General features: G+C 34.8%; 1 protein-coding gene across 1 annotated transcript; it reads right to left on the bottom strand.

Moving 5' to 3' along the window:
- Positions 1-3,350: 3,350 nt before the first annotated feature.
- Positions 3,351-4,469, bottom strand: LOC131858892 (uncharacterized). The gene is made up of 4 exons (XM_059212366.1): positions 4,346-4,469; positions 3,953-4,014; positions 3,771-3,846; positions 3,351-3,671 (listed from the first exon to the last, which is right to left on the bottom strand). Exons 1-4 carry the CDS (start codon positions 4,467-4,469, stop codon positions 3,562-3,564), a joined length of 372 nt encoding a protein of 123 aa, XP_059068349.1. The 3' UTR covers positions 3,351-3,561.
- Positions 4,470-18,028: the final 13,559 nt, after the last annotated feature.

Genomic DNA, 18,028 nt, shown 5'->3' with positions numbered 1-18,028 from the left:
ATTTGATACATCTTATTTCATGATGGCTTATATTTTACTACAAAACATTTACATATTTAATATTGATTTATAAAATTTATAACCAAAATTTATTATTTTTGTTGATCATTTATTTTATAACGAAAAACAATTAATACAAATTATTTAGAACAATTTGATATTGACTTATATTTTACTACAGAACATTTAATCTAAAACATGTAGACTTAGAACAGTATCTTCGCCATTTTAATTAAAACTTCACTGTAAATTATAACTTCTAGTTAGAAAACTAGCCTATGTGTCATCCCTCTCAATAGTTTACGTTCCTTTATTTGAAAAGATGGTTTTAGTATTCTCCCGGCTATCCTTCGAACAACTATCCTCTCAATAGTATTTCCAAATATGAATGAGACAGTTTTGACCATTTGTGAAATCTTGGTGTGAGCTGTAAATATACCATCGGTTACAACTGGTTCTTTTACATTTTATTTACTTCAAAGTCAAAAGTGAAGACTACATTGAAATATTTATGATATTTAAATTGAAAACAACACTTTCAAATTCTAAATATTTGACATATATAGTGACAAAAGTACAATAGGTAATTTACAACGTTCTTCCTATTACGAGGAAAATAGGGAGTCGTGAATTTTCAGTCCTGAAAACCATTCTGCTATACACTACGATCCACGTGCTTTATACAATAGCCATTAACAATTACTGGACTACACATATACATGAATGCTCCACAGCACCCAATTTTTCAAGCTGTGAATTTAGAAGGATAATGCTTCCGCAGCGCCCAATTTTTCAAAGGAGTTTTTTTATGAGTAGAGGCTAAAATAGTTTTGTATTCCACACTGAAATAAGCTGCCCCACTGACTGCATCCACCCAAACACATATATCATTCAGGGGAACTCAAATTCCATTGCCTAAAGCAAGAAAAGGAAAGAAAGTAATATATATACGTAAAGAGATGATATGTGCCTGAGTTGCATAGTTGAGATTTGCCCTTGCCCAGGGAATAGCCCGTGCTCCAATCAACTGTTATCATAATAAATTCATATCAATTTCAATTACATTGTCTATTAATGAAAGTGGTAAATACCAGTACTGAACTCACGGATTGCAGAGGCGACAAATGCAATTGCTGCTGCCTTTGCCCTTGCTTTCACTCCATCTGTATACAATACATGTTTAAATCTGGATTCAGTATAGAAAAGAAAAGAAAAGGCTCACCCAGGGCTTTACTAATAACTTTTTTTAATGGGCAGAGCTTCTGTTAAGACTTCTTTTTTCAAGTTGTTTGGGCTTTTGGACCTACCTTCATCATTTGGCATTTTTGGTTGGAGAGGAATAGCAGGATTTTTCAAGATTTTAAGCTGGTTGTCAAGTATTTGTGGTGGAAAATTCTTCACTCTTTTTATGAAACTGTTTCGGCCAAGTGTGACTTGGCTGAACATGTGGATTCGAGAGATGTTGTTCTTTGTGATCGCCTCAATATTCCTCATATAGGGGGTATTCCAAGAGTTCAACAGATCATGCAAAATAGGTGTCAACATCCTCTTTGTAAAATTAGCAGGGAGGGGCATTGGTGCCCTCCTCCTTGGGGGTTTTGAAAATCAATACTGATGGTTCCTCTCATAGAAATCTAGGTAATGCTGGTATGGGTGGAGTTGGGAGAGATCGTTTTGGTATTGTTTAGTTTTTTTCTCTGTTTACAAGGGTCTGTATTCTAACAATTTGATGGAGGCACTTGCCATATTATATGATGTGGAGCACAGTTGTGATCTTGGGTGGCAAAAGGTCATTTGTGAGTCTGGTTCCCAAGTTGTGGTGACTTTGTTGAACAAGCGGCAGTTAGATGATATATGTTGGCAGTTAGCTTTGGTTATTAAACAAATTCTTAATTTGTGTGCTTCTTTGGATTCTATGACTTTCACTCATATCCCCAGAGAATGGAATGGTGTTGTGGATTGTATGGCCAAATGGGCCTCAGACCAAATGTACAATTTGAATATTGTGGATCGGGGCCAATTACCCCTGGAACTGTCCCAAGAGTTGGACTACTTAGTTGAGATTGATAGGGTTGGTTAATGATTGTGCTTTGTATTCCTTTGTTTCTAAATAAATTTTTAACCCTTTTAAGTGTCAATAATAAAGAGGACAATAAGTGGAAGATAAAATATAGGAGTTATTACCTTGTGAGCATTGCTTTGCTATGTGTTGAGCAATGGCATTGGGAGTGTTGGGTGGAGGAATAGAAGCCATGACCATGTCATGTCGACTAGTCTTAAACCACAAATATTAAACAACATATTAAACCTTGAGAATGTCAGTCAACTCTGAGTGTTTAACACTTTTAAGTCTAGAAATTAAAACTTAATGTATGTGGTTTAAACCGTCTTGAAGATCGACCCTTTTGAACTTTTCCCACCTCAGAGTGTCATTACTCATACATTCCCACCACACAGTGTCATTACTCATACTATCGGTCGCACTCTTTTTCCCTATAAATTGAAATCCCGATGCCCCGTGTGAACTTCTCCCTCCATATCATCAACTTGCAGTCTATAATACATGTTAATTATAATCCTAAAAGAGGTTTGGTCAATCGGCAGACTCAAATCCAATCATTTGAAGATAATATGCAGGTTAAGTACAAATCTAATAGCATTTCTGACCTGGAGTTACAAATGACAATTATGGTCAATAATGATCTTCATGCTTTGGGGGTCTGCTCCCATGGTATTTCCTTCGGCTGTGTTTCAAGGACCATGAAGGTTCTCAATGAATTCTTTGCAGCTGAGCCTTCATGCCGGTAATTCTTATGCTGCTCCACCTATTCTTGTAAATGCTTGCCCTGTTTGGTGGACAGGGGAGTATATTGACTCGTGATAAAGACAACCAAAAATCATGAATCAGTTTCTAGAAAGCATTGACAAGAAGGGGAAACCCAAAGGAAAAAAGAAAGGGAGTTAATTGTGTTGCTAATTTGCTATGGAACTGTTCCTCTGCTGACATGGACTGATGATCTTTGCTGTATTGAGTTTCGCTGATATGTTTTTAATGAGTTGATGTATGTTCTTTATGAGCGTCTCTATGTAATTCTGAATCTTATTAGATTGTCTGAATAGTTGTTTTTGTTAGTTTGAGTATTTTATTATTATTAAAAAATTTGTGGTTAATTCAGATACGAACTGATGCTCATTTGAGCTATTTATGTGTCTTTACCCAATTTAAAAAACATTCTTATGTGGTGGTGAGTTATATTTATTTACCATGCCTGAAGGCGAACAAGAAAGTTAATTATATATGGTGGATCGTTCTTTCCCTTTTTATTTTCTTGAAAATCAAAAGTCAAGGCTCCATTGAAACTTTTCTAATTGAAAACAACACTTACAATTCACAAATAAGCGCCTCAAGAGAAGCACTACAGTAACTAATTTACACCGTTCTTCCTATTGCGAGTTGAATACAAAGGTGTGTGTATTATCAGTCCTGAAAACTATCCACCCATTCTCTACCATTCATGTGTCTACACCGTAGCTATCAACCATGACTGGACTACACATTAATCATTCCTGCCATTTAGAACGATGCTTCCATGGGACCCAATTTTTCGAATGAGTTTTTCCGGGCAGTGGCCAGAATAGTTTTATCTGCCACAATGAAATAGGCTGCTCCACTGACGGCATCCACCCAAATACATATATTATTCAGGTGAACTCAAATTCCATCCCCCACTAACAAGAAAAGAAAACAAAGTAATATATATATTATATACCTAAAGAGATGATGTGTGCCTGAGCTGCATAGTTGAGATTCGCCCTTGCCCAAGGAATGGCCCGTGCTCCCATCAACTGTTATCATAATAAAATTCATATCAATTACATTGCACATATACTGAATAGGCAATGCTAATATTCAGGGCAAGGCTGACTAAGAGGAGTAATCACCAATACTGACCACGGGAATTGCAGATGCGACAAATGCAATTGCGGCTGCCTTTGCCCCTGCTTTTACTCCATCTGTATACACACACACATATCCGGGTTCATTAGAGTAAAGAAAAGCCTTCCCCTGCTTTCCTAACAACCAGTTTACCTCTCGCCACCATCATAAGAATACTAAAATAGAAGCTAATAATTGGAAGATAAGTGGAGAATATTACCGTGCGAGTGCTGCTTTGCTCTTTATTGAGCAATGGCATTGGGCGTGTTGAGGGGTGAAGAATTGGATGGCACAACCATGTCCTCTCTTCTCACCGACCACCACTCCCGTCCATTAATTGCAGTAGCCATAACTGAAAATGAGATTGATATGCTTAGTTTAATCTATTCTGTTCTACAAAATTCTCACACACAACTTCGGTGCAGTCAATTGCAGAAGTAAAGAAGCATTGTGGTATAAGTAAAGGAGGCGATGCAGGATAAAACCAGGGTTCCGCCGCTGAAAGCACTTCATTGGGAATGCATGGATACATTTTACAGTATTGTGGGTGCCAACTGATTTGCTTTCTCCAAAATCTGCAGATCTGCTTTGACAGGAACAATTATGCCCATCCCTCCCTTCAAAATGATCTCCGTACGAGGAATAGCATGGTTTACATGTGAACGTGACGACACAGGCTTTCGCTTTTTTATTAAACCCACCGTCTGAATGGGTGGTTTACTGCTTTTCGTACGTACCATATTCACCATAGTTTATGTGCAATTGTACAGGCATACGTGATATGACGTGATCTGATCAGATGTAAGTGTACCATCAATTGTGGATTAGTGTGAATCATGTGTAGTCTGAATGTTATATGATTTAGTGTAAGTTTAGGGTTCATTTTTTTTTTTGTTGTTTTTGGACATTTCAGCATGCATATGTAGCATCATATTTAATGATGTGGCCTAAAACTTTAATTAAAGCAATGGAAGTTGTAAAAATTCAGAGTGATTTGAAATTTCTACGTCAGATTTTGAGAATCACGTATTTAGGGTACTTATTTTGCTGCCCTCTGATAACTAGGATTTTTTTTTGCCCTTGTTGTTAGAGGCACTCGTATGACTACACCTTGTTTTGAAGGGAATTTACTCTATGGCAAAGTAAAGAACTTAAATGGTATCCTCTTGAGTCTAGCTCGACTCCACCACATTTGAGTTTTTAGACAAACAAAGAATATTTTATTAAAGTTTACTATTGTTCAAGTTTTTAAATTGCAATCTTATTTGATTTTTCAATATAAAAATAATAATTTGAAAAAATTAATGTTTTAGTTAGATGTATTTTATTTGAACATAGTAGAATTTATAAATTGATTATTAGAGTTTATAAGTTGATTATTTAGTAGTGTTTATGACTTTTTTTACAATATGTATTCTAAAATTATTATTAAAAAAATAATATCTATTTCAAGATTATAGCAAATTTTTAAACAATTATTTAATTTCAAAATTTTGAATTAGCTAAAGAGATACCTATTTAAACTTTATATTTTTTGAACAAAGTATGATGTTCAAAATTAATTAATAATTTGAATTCTCAAATGATTAAAAAATATTTTCTTGTAAATAAATTTTATAAATCGATAAAATACATACTAAACATTTTTATATATAAGAAATTTTTTTAAAATTTATTAAATTTTATATTTTATATTTTCCTTCTCAATCTGAAATTTATATTTTGTATTTTATTTATTTAATTATTTTTGGTCATTTTTCTTTAGTATAATGATTAAATATAAAAATAGTAAAAAATTGTTATTTTCATTAGTATGTGACATTAAATCTTAAATTTTACAAGGACATAACAAATTTTGCTGAAATTACGGCTCAACTCATTATCTTAGCTCCTAAATAAATGAGTTGGCATAGAATCCTAAATAAATGAGTTGATATATAATGATTCATGAGGAAATGAAAAATATTGTAAAAAAAGAAAAATATCTTCTTCAAATAAAAAAGTAAAGATTGTAAAATATATTAACACTACAATAAATAATTCTTAAGTAAATAAAGTAGACTATCATTTTATAATTAGATATGTCTAATATATTATTTAAAGTATAAACAAAACAAAACAATCGAGGAAGAATTTATTTAAGTAAAATTTAAATTTAAATCTAAAAATGAATAAGCAATCTTATACAATAAAATAATTTTCAAATTAATTGAAATAATCAAGTAGAAAAAGAAACAAGTCTTAAATAATTTTGAAGTAAAATAGAATAATTGTGTAGGTAAAACAATCTTTAAGTAAATAAAAATTAAACAATTGCACTCAAAATTAGATTAAGCGTTTTTTTTTTTTGATGTAAATTTTTTATTTTATTTCTAATTATGATACATTAAATTGTTTTCTTATTCTTTAATATTTTTTTTTTAATTTCATATATTCATGTACAACTTATAGTTTTAAATTAATTTGCATTCATTCATGTTTAATTTTTCGCATTTCAAACTCAATTCATTTATATTATACATTATTATTAATAAAAAAAAATTAATTTCTAGAATTTTGTACCCTCTAATATAATATTCTTGCTATCAGCGTAGGCATTGCAGCTCCTTTTTGTGCAAGTGCTAGTTGTTTATGTAGAAGTTAATTGCATAAATAAACATACATATTGTATAGATGTTTTTTTTGTGTTTGGTAATGGGTCGAAGCCAAATCGCTTTTGACTAGAGCTATAAACCAATGAGACCACATTTTTGAGAGGCCTCATCCTCATATTTGTTCAACAATAACACCCTTGTATCTCCTTGTGCCATCTCATCTTCCACGCCCAGGCATCACCTTATCTCTCCATTGCTTGTTTGTGGGATACATAGGGCTCGAGAAGACTCGAACCCAAGACCTCCCATGTAGGAGGCTCACAGCTAACTGCTATATTTTGGGGTCATCCCCACATATTGTATAGATGTTATAATGTGCACAATTTTATTATTTAGCTATTGAATTTATTATTTAAATTGTCTTATATATAATTTTAGTTAAGATTGGTTTGATTTAATAAGAATCTTACAATCTTATTTAGGTAAGATATGTAACCTAGTTTTTTTAATTATATTTGCTTAGAATTGATCATTATGTGTTAGTCTATATATCAAAAAGGATAGCGAGTGTGAGTGTATCTAAGAACATGTATTTAAGAACATGTCAATTCATTACTATAACTAGCAAATTAGCATGATGTATTTACACTTAGAGTACTAAATCAAAAATTCTATCAAGCCAAGTCTCAACTCTATCTTAGTCACATCCATTGCATCAATATTTTGTACCATTGTTTGCATAATTCAATCTTTATACATCAAGATAAGGGCTTGAGTATTATCAAGAAAGTCAACATCCTCCCCTCAAACCTACTACAAACTTTTCAGCTAAATTATGCAATCAAACAGATGGAAAGGAGTCTAATATATCTTAGGAGATCCCATTAATCCCAAAAAATAGCATGACCTCATCTAGGGATAGGAGGAGGTAATGGATCTTAAATATTGAATCGAAGTTAGTGAGTGGATTGTGACAAAATTATGGAACGTGGAAGGAATATGCTAATTATAGCCTACGGGTTCATCTAGAGGTTCATGCACCGCAATTGAGGTGGTTTTAGTTCATGGTTTTGTAATTGCCATTTTATGGTTTTATATATTGTTTTTCCTACTTAATGGATGCTTGGGATGGAGGTTTTGATAGTAAGTTTTGTTATTATGAGGATCCAGTTATTACTGAGAAGGGGGTTGAATCAGTGATAAAACAAATATGCAACACTTCACAAAACTATACTGGTAACTACTCAAACAATCTGCTACGCTAAATTAACAAACCATTCACTCAAGTATTCATCAATATGCAAACGAAGTAAAGATATCAAATGCATAAATCAACAATGCATCCACCACATGAACATGGAGATTTTTCACGTGGAAACCCAATTGAGAAAAACCACGGTGGGGATTAACACCCACAAAGTATTTGCACTCTTTTGGAATATGTCTGGTTAAAGGCCTAACCTAGTTAAGAGCAGACCCTGTTAGGAGTCACCCGGTTAAGGGATTTTGCCTCAGCCCTGTTAGGAGCTCTACCCTGTTAAGGGTAACCTTGTTAGAGGATTTCAAACTCAAGTTAATGAGCCACCCAGTGAAGGGATTGTTCAATTGCTAAAGATGATAAAGATGAGACCATTGCTAAACAAATTGAAGATTCGTATGAACAAGAAGATGGAGAGAAATGCTATTATTGCCAAAAATCTATTTGACACTCTCAATTCTATTGGAAAGAATGACAAAGAAATAGATAAGAGAGCCGCTCGAAGAGTGATTACAACCTCCTTAGTAAGCCATCAATTGAGGAAGGCTCGTCAAATGAGACAAACTTGTGTTGATTTTAACATTAACTGTAAAACTTTGGATAGAGCACTTGCACGAAGACAAAGACTTGACGATCCACTTCAACAAGATACATGGGCTTTTGGTGGGAGGCTTCTACGTGTTGATAGAATGTTGACTGACAATGTGAAGGAGGAGATTCAACAATTTTGGCACTCTAATTCTAGAGTGTCACCCAATGTAAAGGATGTTTTGAAATTAAGAACTGGCAACCAAGATCGCACACCGCATCCCAAACATTTCTTGGAATCAAGCCAAACAATGTTGTACAAAAAATTTTGTGAATTACATCCAACTTTGCAAATATCACAAAGGGCCTTTGAATCTTTGAAACCATTTTATTGTGTTCCTCTTAAGATTCGCAATACTTGTTGTTGCAAGTACCATGTGGAGTTTTCAATGTACCATGAACTTTTATGTCATATTCGTTCTACGATGCATACTAATGAGATTTTGCAGGAGTGTGGTGCAATGCTATTTTTGAGATCATCAAGAGACTTGCAAGATCTATTTTTATGCCCTAGAGATGATGGCTTCTATTTCTATAGAAATGATTGTTTGAATGAGAAGTGCTCAGAATGTGGTGGGTTGTCAAAGTTTGTTTCATGTTTTCATGAGGGCAGTGAAGATGAGTTTGGAAAGAATTATGTTGAGAAAAAAAGATATGAGATAGTGAAATATACTTTGAAGAGTGGAGGTGAAGGTTCTAGATGCAAATTAGTCTCAGGAGAAGTGAGTATTGTTGATTTTATTTTGGATTTTAAGGAAAACCTTTTCTACAAGTATGCAAGGCACACCCATAGGTCTCAGTGGTTGGATCAATAGTTCGGGATGTGTAAGAACTCTTTCCCAATTGGCACTATTGTATCGGTGGTTGATTTTATAGAGAACTATACATTGCAACCACAGAATGAGGTACAGTCTCAGTACTACAATTCAATCTAGATTGATATTTTTGTTCACATTATACATAGACATGCTTCTGATAGTACAGAAGAGGACATGAAGATAATCAGGGAGTATCATTTTTATATGAGTGATGATAGATCACACTCCTCCGAGTATGTGCAACATTCTTTCGAGAATTTTTTTGAGTTCTTGCATGAGAAAGATATTGCAATTGATCGACATATCATATGGTCATATAATTGTACGGGTCAATTCAAGAATGCCCGTATGTTTTATTGGTTGAGTAGAATGCATGTAGAGAGGCGTATACCTCATATTTGGTGTTTTTTTGAGGCAGGGCATGGGAAGGGGGAGCATGATGGAAGAGGTGCATGTTTGAAGAGAGCTCTAGTTAAGGAGCAATTGAGGATTTTAGGTGCAAATTTCTCTGATGCACGTTCTATTGTTGATTGGTGTAGTTCAGCATTGTCACATGGAGGTACTCTTGATTCAGTAGTGACCAAATTCTTTTGGTTGGTTGAGGAGGGCACAGTGGGAGATAGATTGGATTTTCAAATAATTAAAGGTTCTTCAAAGATGTATTCATTTCTCAGCTTAGATGCAAGAACATGGACCATTTGGACATGAGCATTGGCTTGTCTTTGTCAGAGTTGTGTTCGGTGTGATTGGGATCAGTGCGAGTCAAGTAAGTGGGTTGATACATGGGTTCCCCAATATCTAGCTACTTTATCTCAAACAATATCCTTGTCAAATGATGACAAGGAAAGTTCACTTGAGTATGACCGTCTATCAGATCTTGTATAGCCAGGACATGTTTTTACAGTTGTTGCACCACAAGGGAATGAAGAGAGATCAAAATATTGGTTGGCACGATGTGTACAGGGAAAACAAAAGCTAACACAACCAGTGACAGATGATGATGGGTTCACATATCCTACAGGTTTAGTTGTTGTTGTGGGAACTTGGTTGCAAACATACATGATTAGAAAGAATGGCATACTTGCATTTGAAGACTATGAGAGACACAAAACCATTATAATGTATTCACACCTTATTATAGCTACAAATGTCAAGTTGTTGAAGCATCAAGGAAAACCAAAGACCAAAGAGCTATGGACAGTGACTACTGTTGATCATGAAGCAATACCAGATACTCTTAAGCAAAGAGATGACCCTTCAGGCATACTTGAGTAGTTGGTCTTTAATGGTGCCTTATTTTTTTTTATCATGCATTTCATTTCAAACAATGATCATTAAACCTTAATGTTCAAGTTTGTTACGTATATATTAAGGATGTGTTCAAAATGGAGGTCTATTGATGAACTTTTTTTTTTAGCAACACGATTTTTCCATGCACATAGCGGGTACACTCGATATAATCATAAGGGACGTATTTTTGCAACACGACTTATTATCATGCATTTGATGAGCTTTACAATTTTTATTATTAGAGAACACTATTTGACAATTTTTCATGAAATAATTATCTCAAAACCTTTATGCTCATGCAGGTCTTTTTTGATGATATACAACAGTATCACATTATGATTTTTTTGTCAACATAGTGGGTTATGTTGATATAATTCAAAGGGACGTATTTTGATGGTATATAATCTTGCCCTTTCATTTATTATCATGCATTTCAGTTGAAGTGATTATCATAAAGCCTTTATGTTCATACATGCATTTTATGTGTAGACTAACAATTCTTAAAAATACAAGTTCATACTAGATCATTCGTCGTTGACAAGACCCTCTCTTGGTGATGGTACATATTCCTTTGTGCATTAATGAGATTAAATTTTGTGCATAAACATTAAGTCAAGTGAATGTATTTCTATTTAGAAATGACCATATCTACTATCGTCTTCAACCATGCAAAGAAATGCAGTGAGAAGGGATTTAATCAACACGTGTCTTTCTTCAAAGTTATGCTTGTATACTTTGCAAAGAAACTGGTAAGTTTCGTAATTATACAATCTTGTACATCTTAAAAATGTTTCAAATGATCTATTTATAATTTGACAAACTAATTTGTATTAAGTGTTATAATTTGTTTCTTGTAGCACATTCATTCCGCATAAAAAGGTTACTTATTTTGGTCTTCATTTATATGGAGGCATTGTTGTACGTAATCTTTTCTCTTAGGACACGAGGATGTCTGATGCAGATGAAGTGGGATGTTGTATTTGTATATGGATGTGAATTGATGTAACTTTGTTATGATGATATACAATGTCCATGAGCAAATTGGTTTAGTTATATTGATGATATACAATGTATCTGTACATGAGTACATTGGTGTAGTTGTATTGATAATGAAAAAAAAATCATGTTTGCATATCCCTTCATAGATGTCACATGCAAGTGTAATGGTAATTATGTGTAAACAATACATGGAAATATTGATGATCATTATGTGTCTACAGTGTAATGCTTGCTTATCTATATTTTTCATTGAACAAGTCAGGGCCACAGATTCCAAGATAGGCTTTTGTAGGGACCCCTCTTGTGGCCCCGTAGGTTCAAATGGATCATTCGCAGGTCCACGAATTCTGAGTTAGGGCCCATCAAAGTTTGACAATTTTAGCACTTAGGGTGCTCAAGGGACAACGTCGGTAGGGTATGACCCCAAGAATTCGACCGAGTGGGGGGGGGGGGGGGAAATAGGAGCATGCATAGGGTAATAATGCCTAACTGGACATGTCGGATCCGACGGTTCATCATCGCGATGAGAAGAACGAGAAATTGGCCACGAGACAACATTCGAATGAATGAAATTGATGATTTTTTTGCCAACAGAAACATTGCTACCCTAATAAAACCGTAGGGAAAATTGAAAAATCAAGATAGGATTTTGTAGGGACCCCTCTCGTGGCCCTGTAGGTTCAAACAGATCGTTCTCAGGTGCCATGGATTCTGAGTTAGGGTCCATCAAAGTTTGACAATTTTTAGCACTTAGGGCGCTCAAGAGACGACTTTGGTAGGGTATGACCCCGAGCGTTCGACCAAATGGGGGGGAAAAATAGGAGTATGCATAGGGTAATGATACCTAAGTAGACATGTCAGAGCCAATGATTCCTCATCGCGATGAGAAGAACGAGAAATTGGCCATGAGACAACATTCGAATGAATGAGACTAACGATTTTTTTGCCAACTGAAAAATTGCTGCCGTAATAAAACCGTACATAAACCTAAAAAACCGAGATAGGCTTTTGTAGGGACCCCTTTTGTGGCCCTATAGGTTCAAACAGATCATTCACAGGTGCCACGGATTCCAAGTTAGGGCCTGTCAAAGTTTGATATTTTTTAGCACTTAGGGCACTCAAGGGATGACGCTGGTAGGGTATGACCTCGAGCGTTTGAACGAGGGGGGGGGGGGGGAATAGGAGCATGCATAGGGTAATAATTCTTAATTGGACATGTCAGAGCCGACAGTTCGTCATCGCGATGAGAAGAACAATAAATTGACCATGACACAACATTCGAATGAATGAGACTGAGGATTTTTTCACCAACTGAAAAATTGCTGCCCTAATAAAACCGTAGGGAAACTTGAAAAACTAAGATAGGCTTTTGTAGGGACCCCTCTCGTGCCCCGTAGGTTCAAACGGATCATTTGCAAGTTCCACGGATTTCTAGTTAGGGCCCGTCAAAGTTTGACAATTTTTAGCACTTACGACACTCAAGGGACGATGTCGGTAGGGTATGACCTCGAGCATTCAACTAAGTGGGGGGGAAAAATAGGGGCATGCATAGGGTAATAATGCCTAACTGGACATTTCGGAGCCGACGGTTCATCATCGCGATGAGCAAAACGGTAAATTGGCCACGAGACAACATTCGAATGAATGAGACTGACGATTTTTTTGCCAACCAAAAAATTGCTTCCCTAATAAAACTATAGGTAAAATTGAAAAACTGAGATAGGATTTTGTAGGGACCCTCTCGTGACCCGATAGGTTCAAATGGATCATTCAAAGGTGCCACGGATTCCGAGTCAGGGCCCGTCAAAGTTTGACAATTTTTAGCACTTAGGACGCTCAAGGGACGACGCTGGTAGGGTATGACCCCAAGCGTTCGACCGAGTGGGGGGTCAAAATAGGATCATGCATAGGGTAATAATGCCTAACTAGACATGTCGAAGCCGACAGTTCATCATCACAACGAGAAAAATGAGAAATTGGCCACGAGACAACATTCGAATGAATGAGACTAACGATTTTTTCGCCAACCGAAAAATTGTTGCCCTAATAAAACCGTTGGGAAACTTGAAAAACCAAGATAGCCTTTTGTAGGGACCCCTCTCATGGCCCCGTAGGTTTAAATCGATCGTTCACAGGTACCACAGATTATGAGTTAGGGCCCGTCAAAGTTTGATAATTTTTATCACTTAGGGCGCTCAAGGGACGATGTCGGTAGGGTATGACCCCGAGTGTTCGACCGAGTGTGGGGAAAAATAGGAGCATGCATAGGGTAATAATGCCTAACTGGACATGTCGGAGCTGACGGTTTGTCATTGCAACGAGCAGAACAAGAAATTGGCCACAAGACAACATTCGAATGAATGAGACTAACGATTTTTTTGCCAACCGAAAAATTGTTGCCCTAATAAAACTATAGGGAAACTTGAAAAATTGAGATAGGCTTTGTAGGGACCCCTTTCATGGCCTGGTAGGTTCAAACAGATCATTCGCAGGTGCCACAGATTCCAAGTTAGGGCCTGTCAAAGTTTGACAATTTTTAGCACTTAGGGCGCTCAAGGGACGACGTCGGTAGGGTATGACCTCGAGCGTTCGACTAAGTGGGGGAGGAAATAGGAGCATGAATAGGGTAATAATGCCTAACTAGACATTTTAGATCCGACGGTTGGTCATCATGACAAGAAGAATGAGAAATTAGCCACGAGACAACATTCGAATGAATGAGACTGACAATTTTTTTGCCAACCGAAAAATTGCTGCCCTATTAAAACCATAGGGAAACTTGAAAAACTGAGATAGGATTTTGTAGGGACCCCTCTCATGGCCCCATAGGTTCAAACAGATCATTTGCAGGTGCCATGGATTCCGAGTTAGGGTCCGTCAAAGTTTGATAATTTTAGCACTTAGGGTGCTCAAGGGACGACGCCAGCAGGGTATGACCCCGAGCATTCGACCGAGTGGGGGGGGGAAATAGGAGCATGCAGCATGCATAGGGTAATAATGAATTGTATCAAGTATTTTTCATTAAATGAATTGTATTGTATTGTTCATTAAATGAATTGTATTGTTCATTAAATGAATTGTATTGTATTGTTCATTAAATGAATTGTATTGTTCATTATACAAACAACACTTACGATGAACTGAAATGAATTATATTGTTCATTAAATAACCATTATCAACCATTGTTAATTATTGGAATGAAGATTAAAGATTTCCATGATAACACCATGCACAGATGAGCAACAATTTATATGATCGAATATCAACTTCTGTATATATAAAAATGTCAAATGATTACAAATATATGTCCATACACAAATATGGCATAAACGCCAACTCAAACAAAATGTATGTCTAAATACATGAATGTATGTCCATATACAAAATATACATGCCAACTCGACATGTGAGCATCCCAAAACTATCTATAACATCCTAAGTTGTTGATGGATCATCAAAATCGATCCTCTTCATTGCACTGCTTGGCTCTGAAGGATCCTGCACAAGAAAAACAAACCACGATTAATATTAGTTATATTATATAATTCACATTTGAAAAGTTAACATAAAAATGAACTATAATTGAACTATTCATGTTTATCTCATCTCCACATTTTCTCTTCGGCTTTGCAGGACTCTTGATGTATGTCTTCAGTAGAGGAGGTATGTTTTCAATATTTTCATACACAATCTACATATGTTCATAAACATGACATTGATACAAGTTAGCATATAATTGTCACTAATAATAAAAAATTATATCTACTAAACACAAAATAAAATAAACACACATCTACTTGAGGCATCTCTTCTTCTTCTTCATCTTCAGGTATACTGGGTGTAGTCATCAAGGATGTGAAGCCAAGAATTCTTTGTACATATACACAACAAGTATATGAAACTATCAATCTATGTCTAGACGTGTATAATCACTATAAGTTATTTAAACTATTCATTCAATCATATTTGCATTCAATTACCTTTCCCTTGTCTCTAACTGCACTACCAGATCCTAAATCACACTACCCCGCACTCGTGTTGCTTGTGCCCTACAAGAGTAAAATAAGATATACATGCAACTTACTACATAATCTAATTAATACCAATATAAATGATGAGCATGTATGTACAATAAAATACAAATTACTAGGTGCAATAATATATGTACTATCAATCTATGAAGGCCAAATGAAATGGCCGACAAGGTGCCCTCTTGAATCTGTCTCAACTCCTCCTCGGTCATCAATTGTTAAATAGACCATGTAAATAAAAATTAGTACTTAATATTATCTAGATTATAAATATTCATTTAAAATATAGCATGAACTGTGAAAATACAAATCTTACCACCTCATCATCAATGTATGATGACGGTGCCTCCTCACCTCTAGCATGCGAGGACTCCCCAGGGTATCCTCCAGTCTGTGTCATAACATCTGGTGCATCATGCATCTCATGCACCTCATAATCTGCACTATCCGCAGGAGGATCAACAGGTTGTCCAACTAGACCTAAGCATATGTGCCCACACATGACACAACTATGGGGCATGCATATGTGTGGAGTCGAGGATGATGTGTCAGTGCCATCGAATGCACTACTACCATCAAAAGTAGGCTGAGCTACTGACCCATCCTAAGAAACCAAAAGGCTACTCAAAGAGTGAATAGCCGATATGGTCTGTGAAGCCGCTTCACAAATGATATCTGGATGTTGCACTGGAGGTGGGGGATCAATGGGAGGAGGGGGGGCATATGGGCCCTGGACTACTCTGACTGCCCCAGGTCTATTTTTGGGCATACCTAAACCCACACCCTGGAAAGGTTGGATGTCAAAGTAGTTCACATGTTTGCGTAAAACAAACTCAGCATACAATTTTTTAATGAAGTAGAAGGGGACATCAAGATTGTTGTTGGGTGGTTTGTCAAAAACCATCCACCAATGATCCCAAAAAAATTTCACAATACCATCATTTGTGCACCATTTAATAGAAAGTTTTGTTTTTTTGGGGTCTACGGGTTGACCAGTGCAAGGATTCACAAACAATGAGGTGATATCGACTTTCGATATCTCGAGATCCTTGATCTCCTTATACGACAAGCCATCTGCATATTGTTCCCTCATAGAATCTCACCACAAAAGGGCAGCATTGTGCTCTTGAGTCATGGTTTCCATACTCTTTATGATCAACATGAGAGGATCAAACATTGGGTTTAGACGAGGGATCCTATGATATACATCTGCAATCCCCCTCAATTCATTCAAATTTTGTGCAATCAAATCCTGAATTGAGGGGGGATTTGGCAAAGGAGGGTTTGGTTGTTGCGGTTGTGGTTGATCAATGTTTTCATTGTTATCCCCCATTTTTAACCTAATTGAATGTAAGCAATTAAATTTAGTTAACAAATTTAAACAATTTTGTATTTGATTTAAAAAAACCTAGTTTTCATGAAAAAAAACATATTTTCAATGAAAAATCAAATAAACATTAAAAAAAATACAAAAATTGAATGAAAATGATTGAAAACAATAAAAATCTTACCTTTCAATCTATTTTTTAGCAATTTTTGGGCAAAACACCGGATATCGGATGCAATCGGATATCAGATTTCTATAAAATCGCGCAGCCCGTGGGTTAAAAATGACTCACGAGTTGTCACAGTCGAAATATATTGTCTCATAAAATCAGATATCCGATTTTTATACTTAAATTATTTTAAAATAACATTATATTATATAATATAATAATATATTATTATATTATATAATACGTATTATATTATATTATAAAATATAATTATATTATATTATATTATAATATAATAATATATTATATAACACGTATTATATAATATATTATATAATATATATAATGTAATAATATATTATATAATACGTATTATATAATATATTACTATATTATAATATAATATTATATAATATATATAATATAATATATTATTATATTATATAATTATATAATATATTATTACATGATATAATACATATAATATAATATATTATTATATTATATAATATATATAATATAATATATTATTATATTATAAAATTATATAATATATTATTATATTATATAATTATATAATATATTATTACATTATATATTATATAATATAATATTATATAATATTTAATAATATAATATTTTATAATCTAATATTATATTATATATTATGTATTATATAATATATAATTTAATATAATAATATATAATATGTAATATATAATATTACATTATATATTATACAATTTATTTTTTATTTTAAATCGGATATCCGATTTTATCCAATATCTCATTTGCTTAGGTAATTACCATGCCAAGGTGTACTAACACCTAGGCCAAGCAAAAAGTCAACACGGATTTTCGCATTTTTAGGTGAGTGGAGAAGGCTATTTTTTTCACATCGCCACTTTTTGGCCCCCCATGATCTTGCACTAATCCGCATTTTTCTGCTCAAAAATTCTAGCGTCTATACAGGGACTATCTTCAACTCCAACCGAGGTATCACGACGTTCAATCTT

Source organism: Cryptomeria japonica, chromosome 10 (assembly GCF_030272615.1).
Source record: "Cryptomeria japonica chromosome 10, Sugi_1.0, whole genome shotgun sequence".
In the NCBI taxonomy this organism is placed as follows: Eukaryota; Viridiplantae; Streptophyta; class Pinopsida; order Cupressales; family Cupressaceae; genus Cryptomeria; species Cryptomeria japonica.
This window is presented reverse-complemented; position numbering and strand designations above follow the sequence as displayed.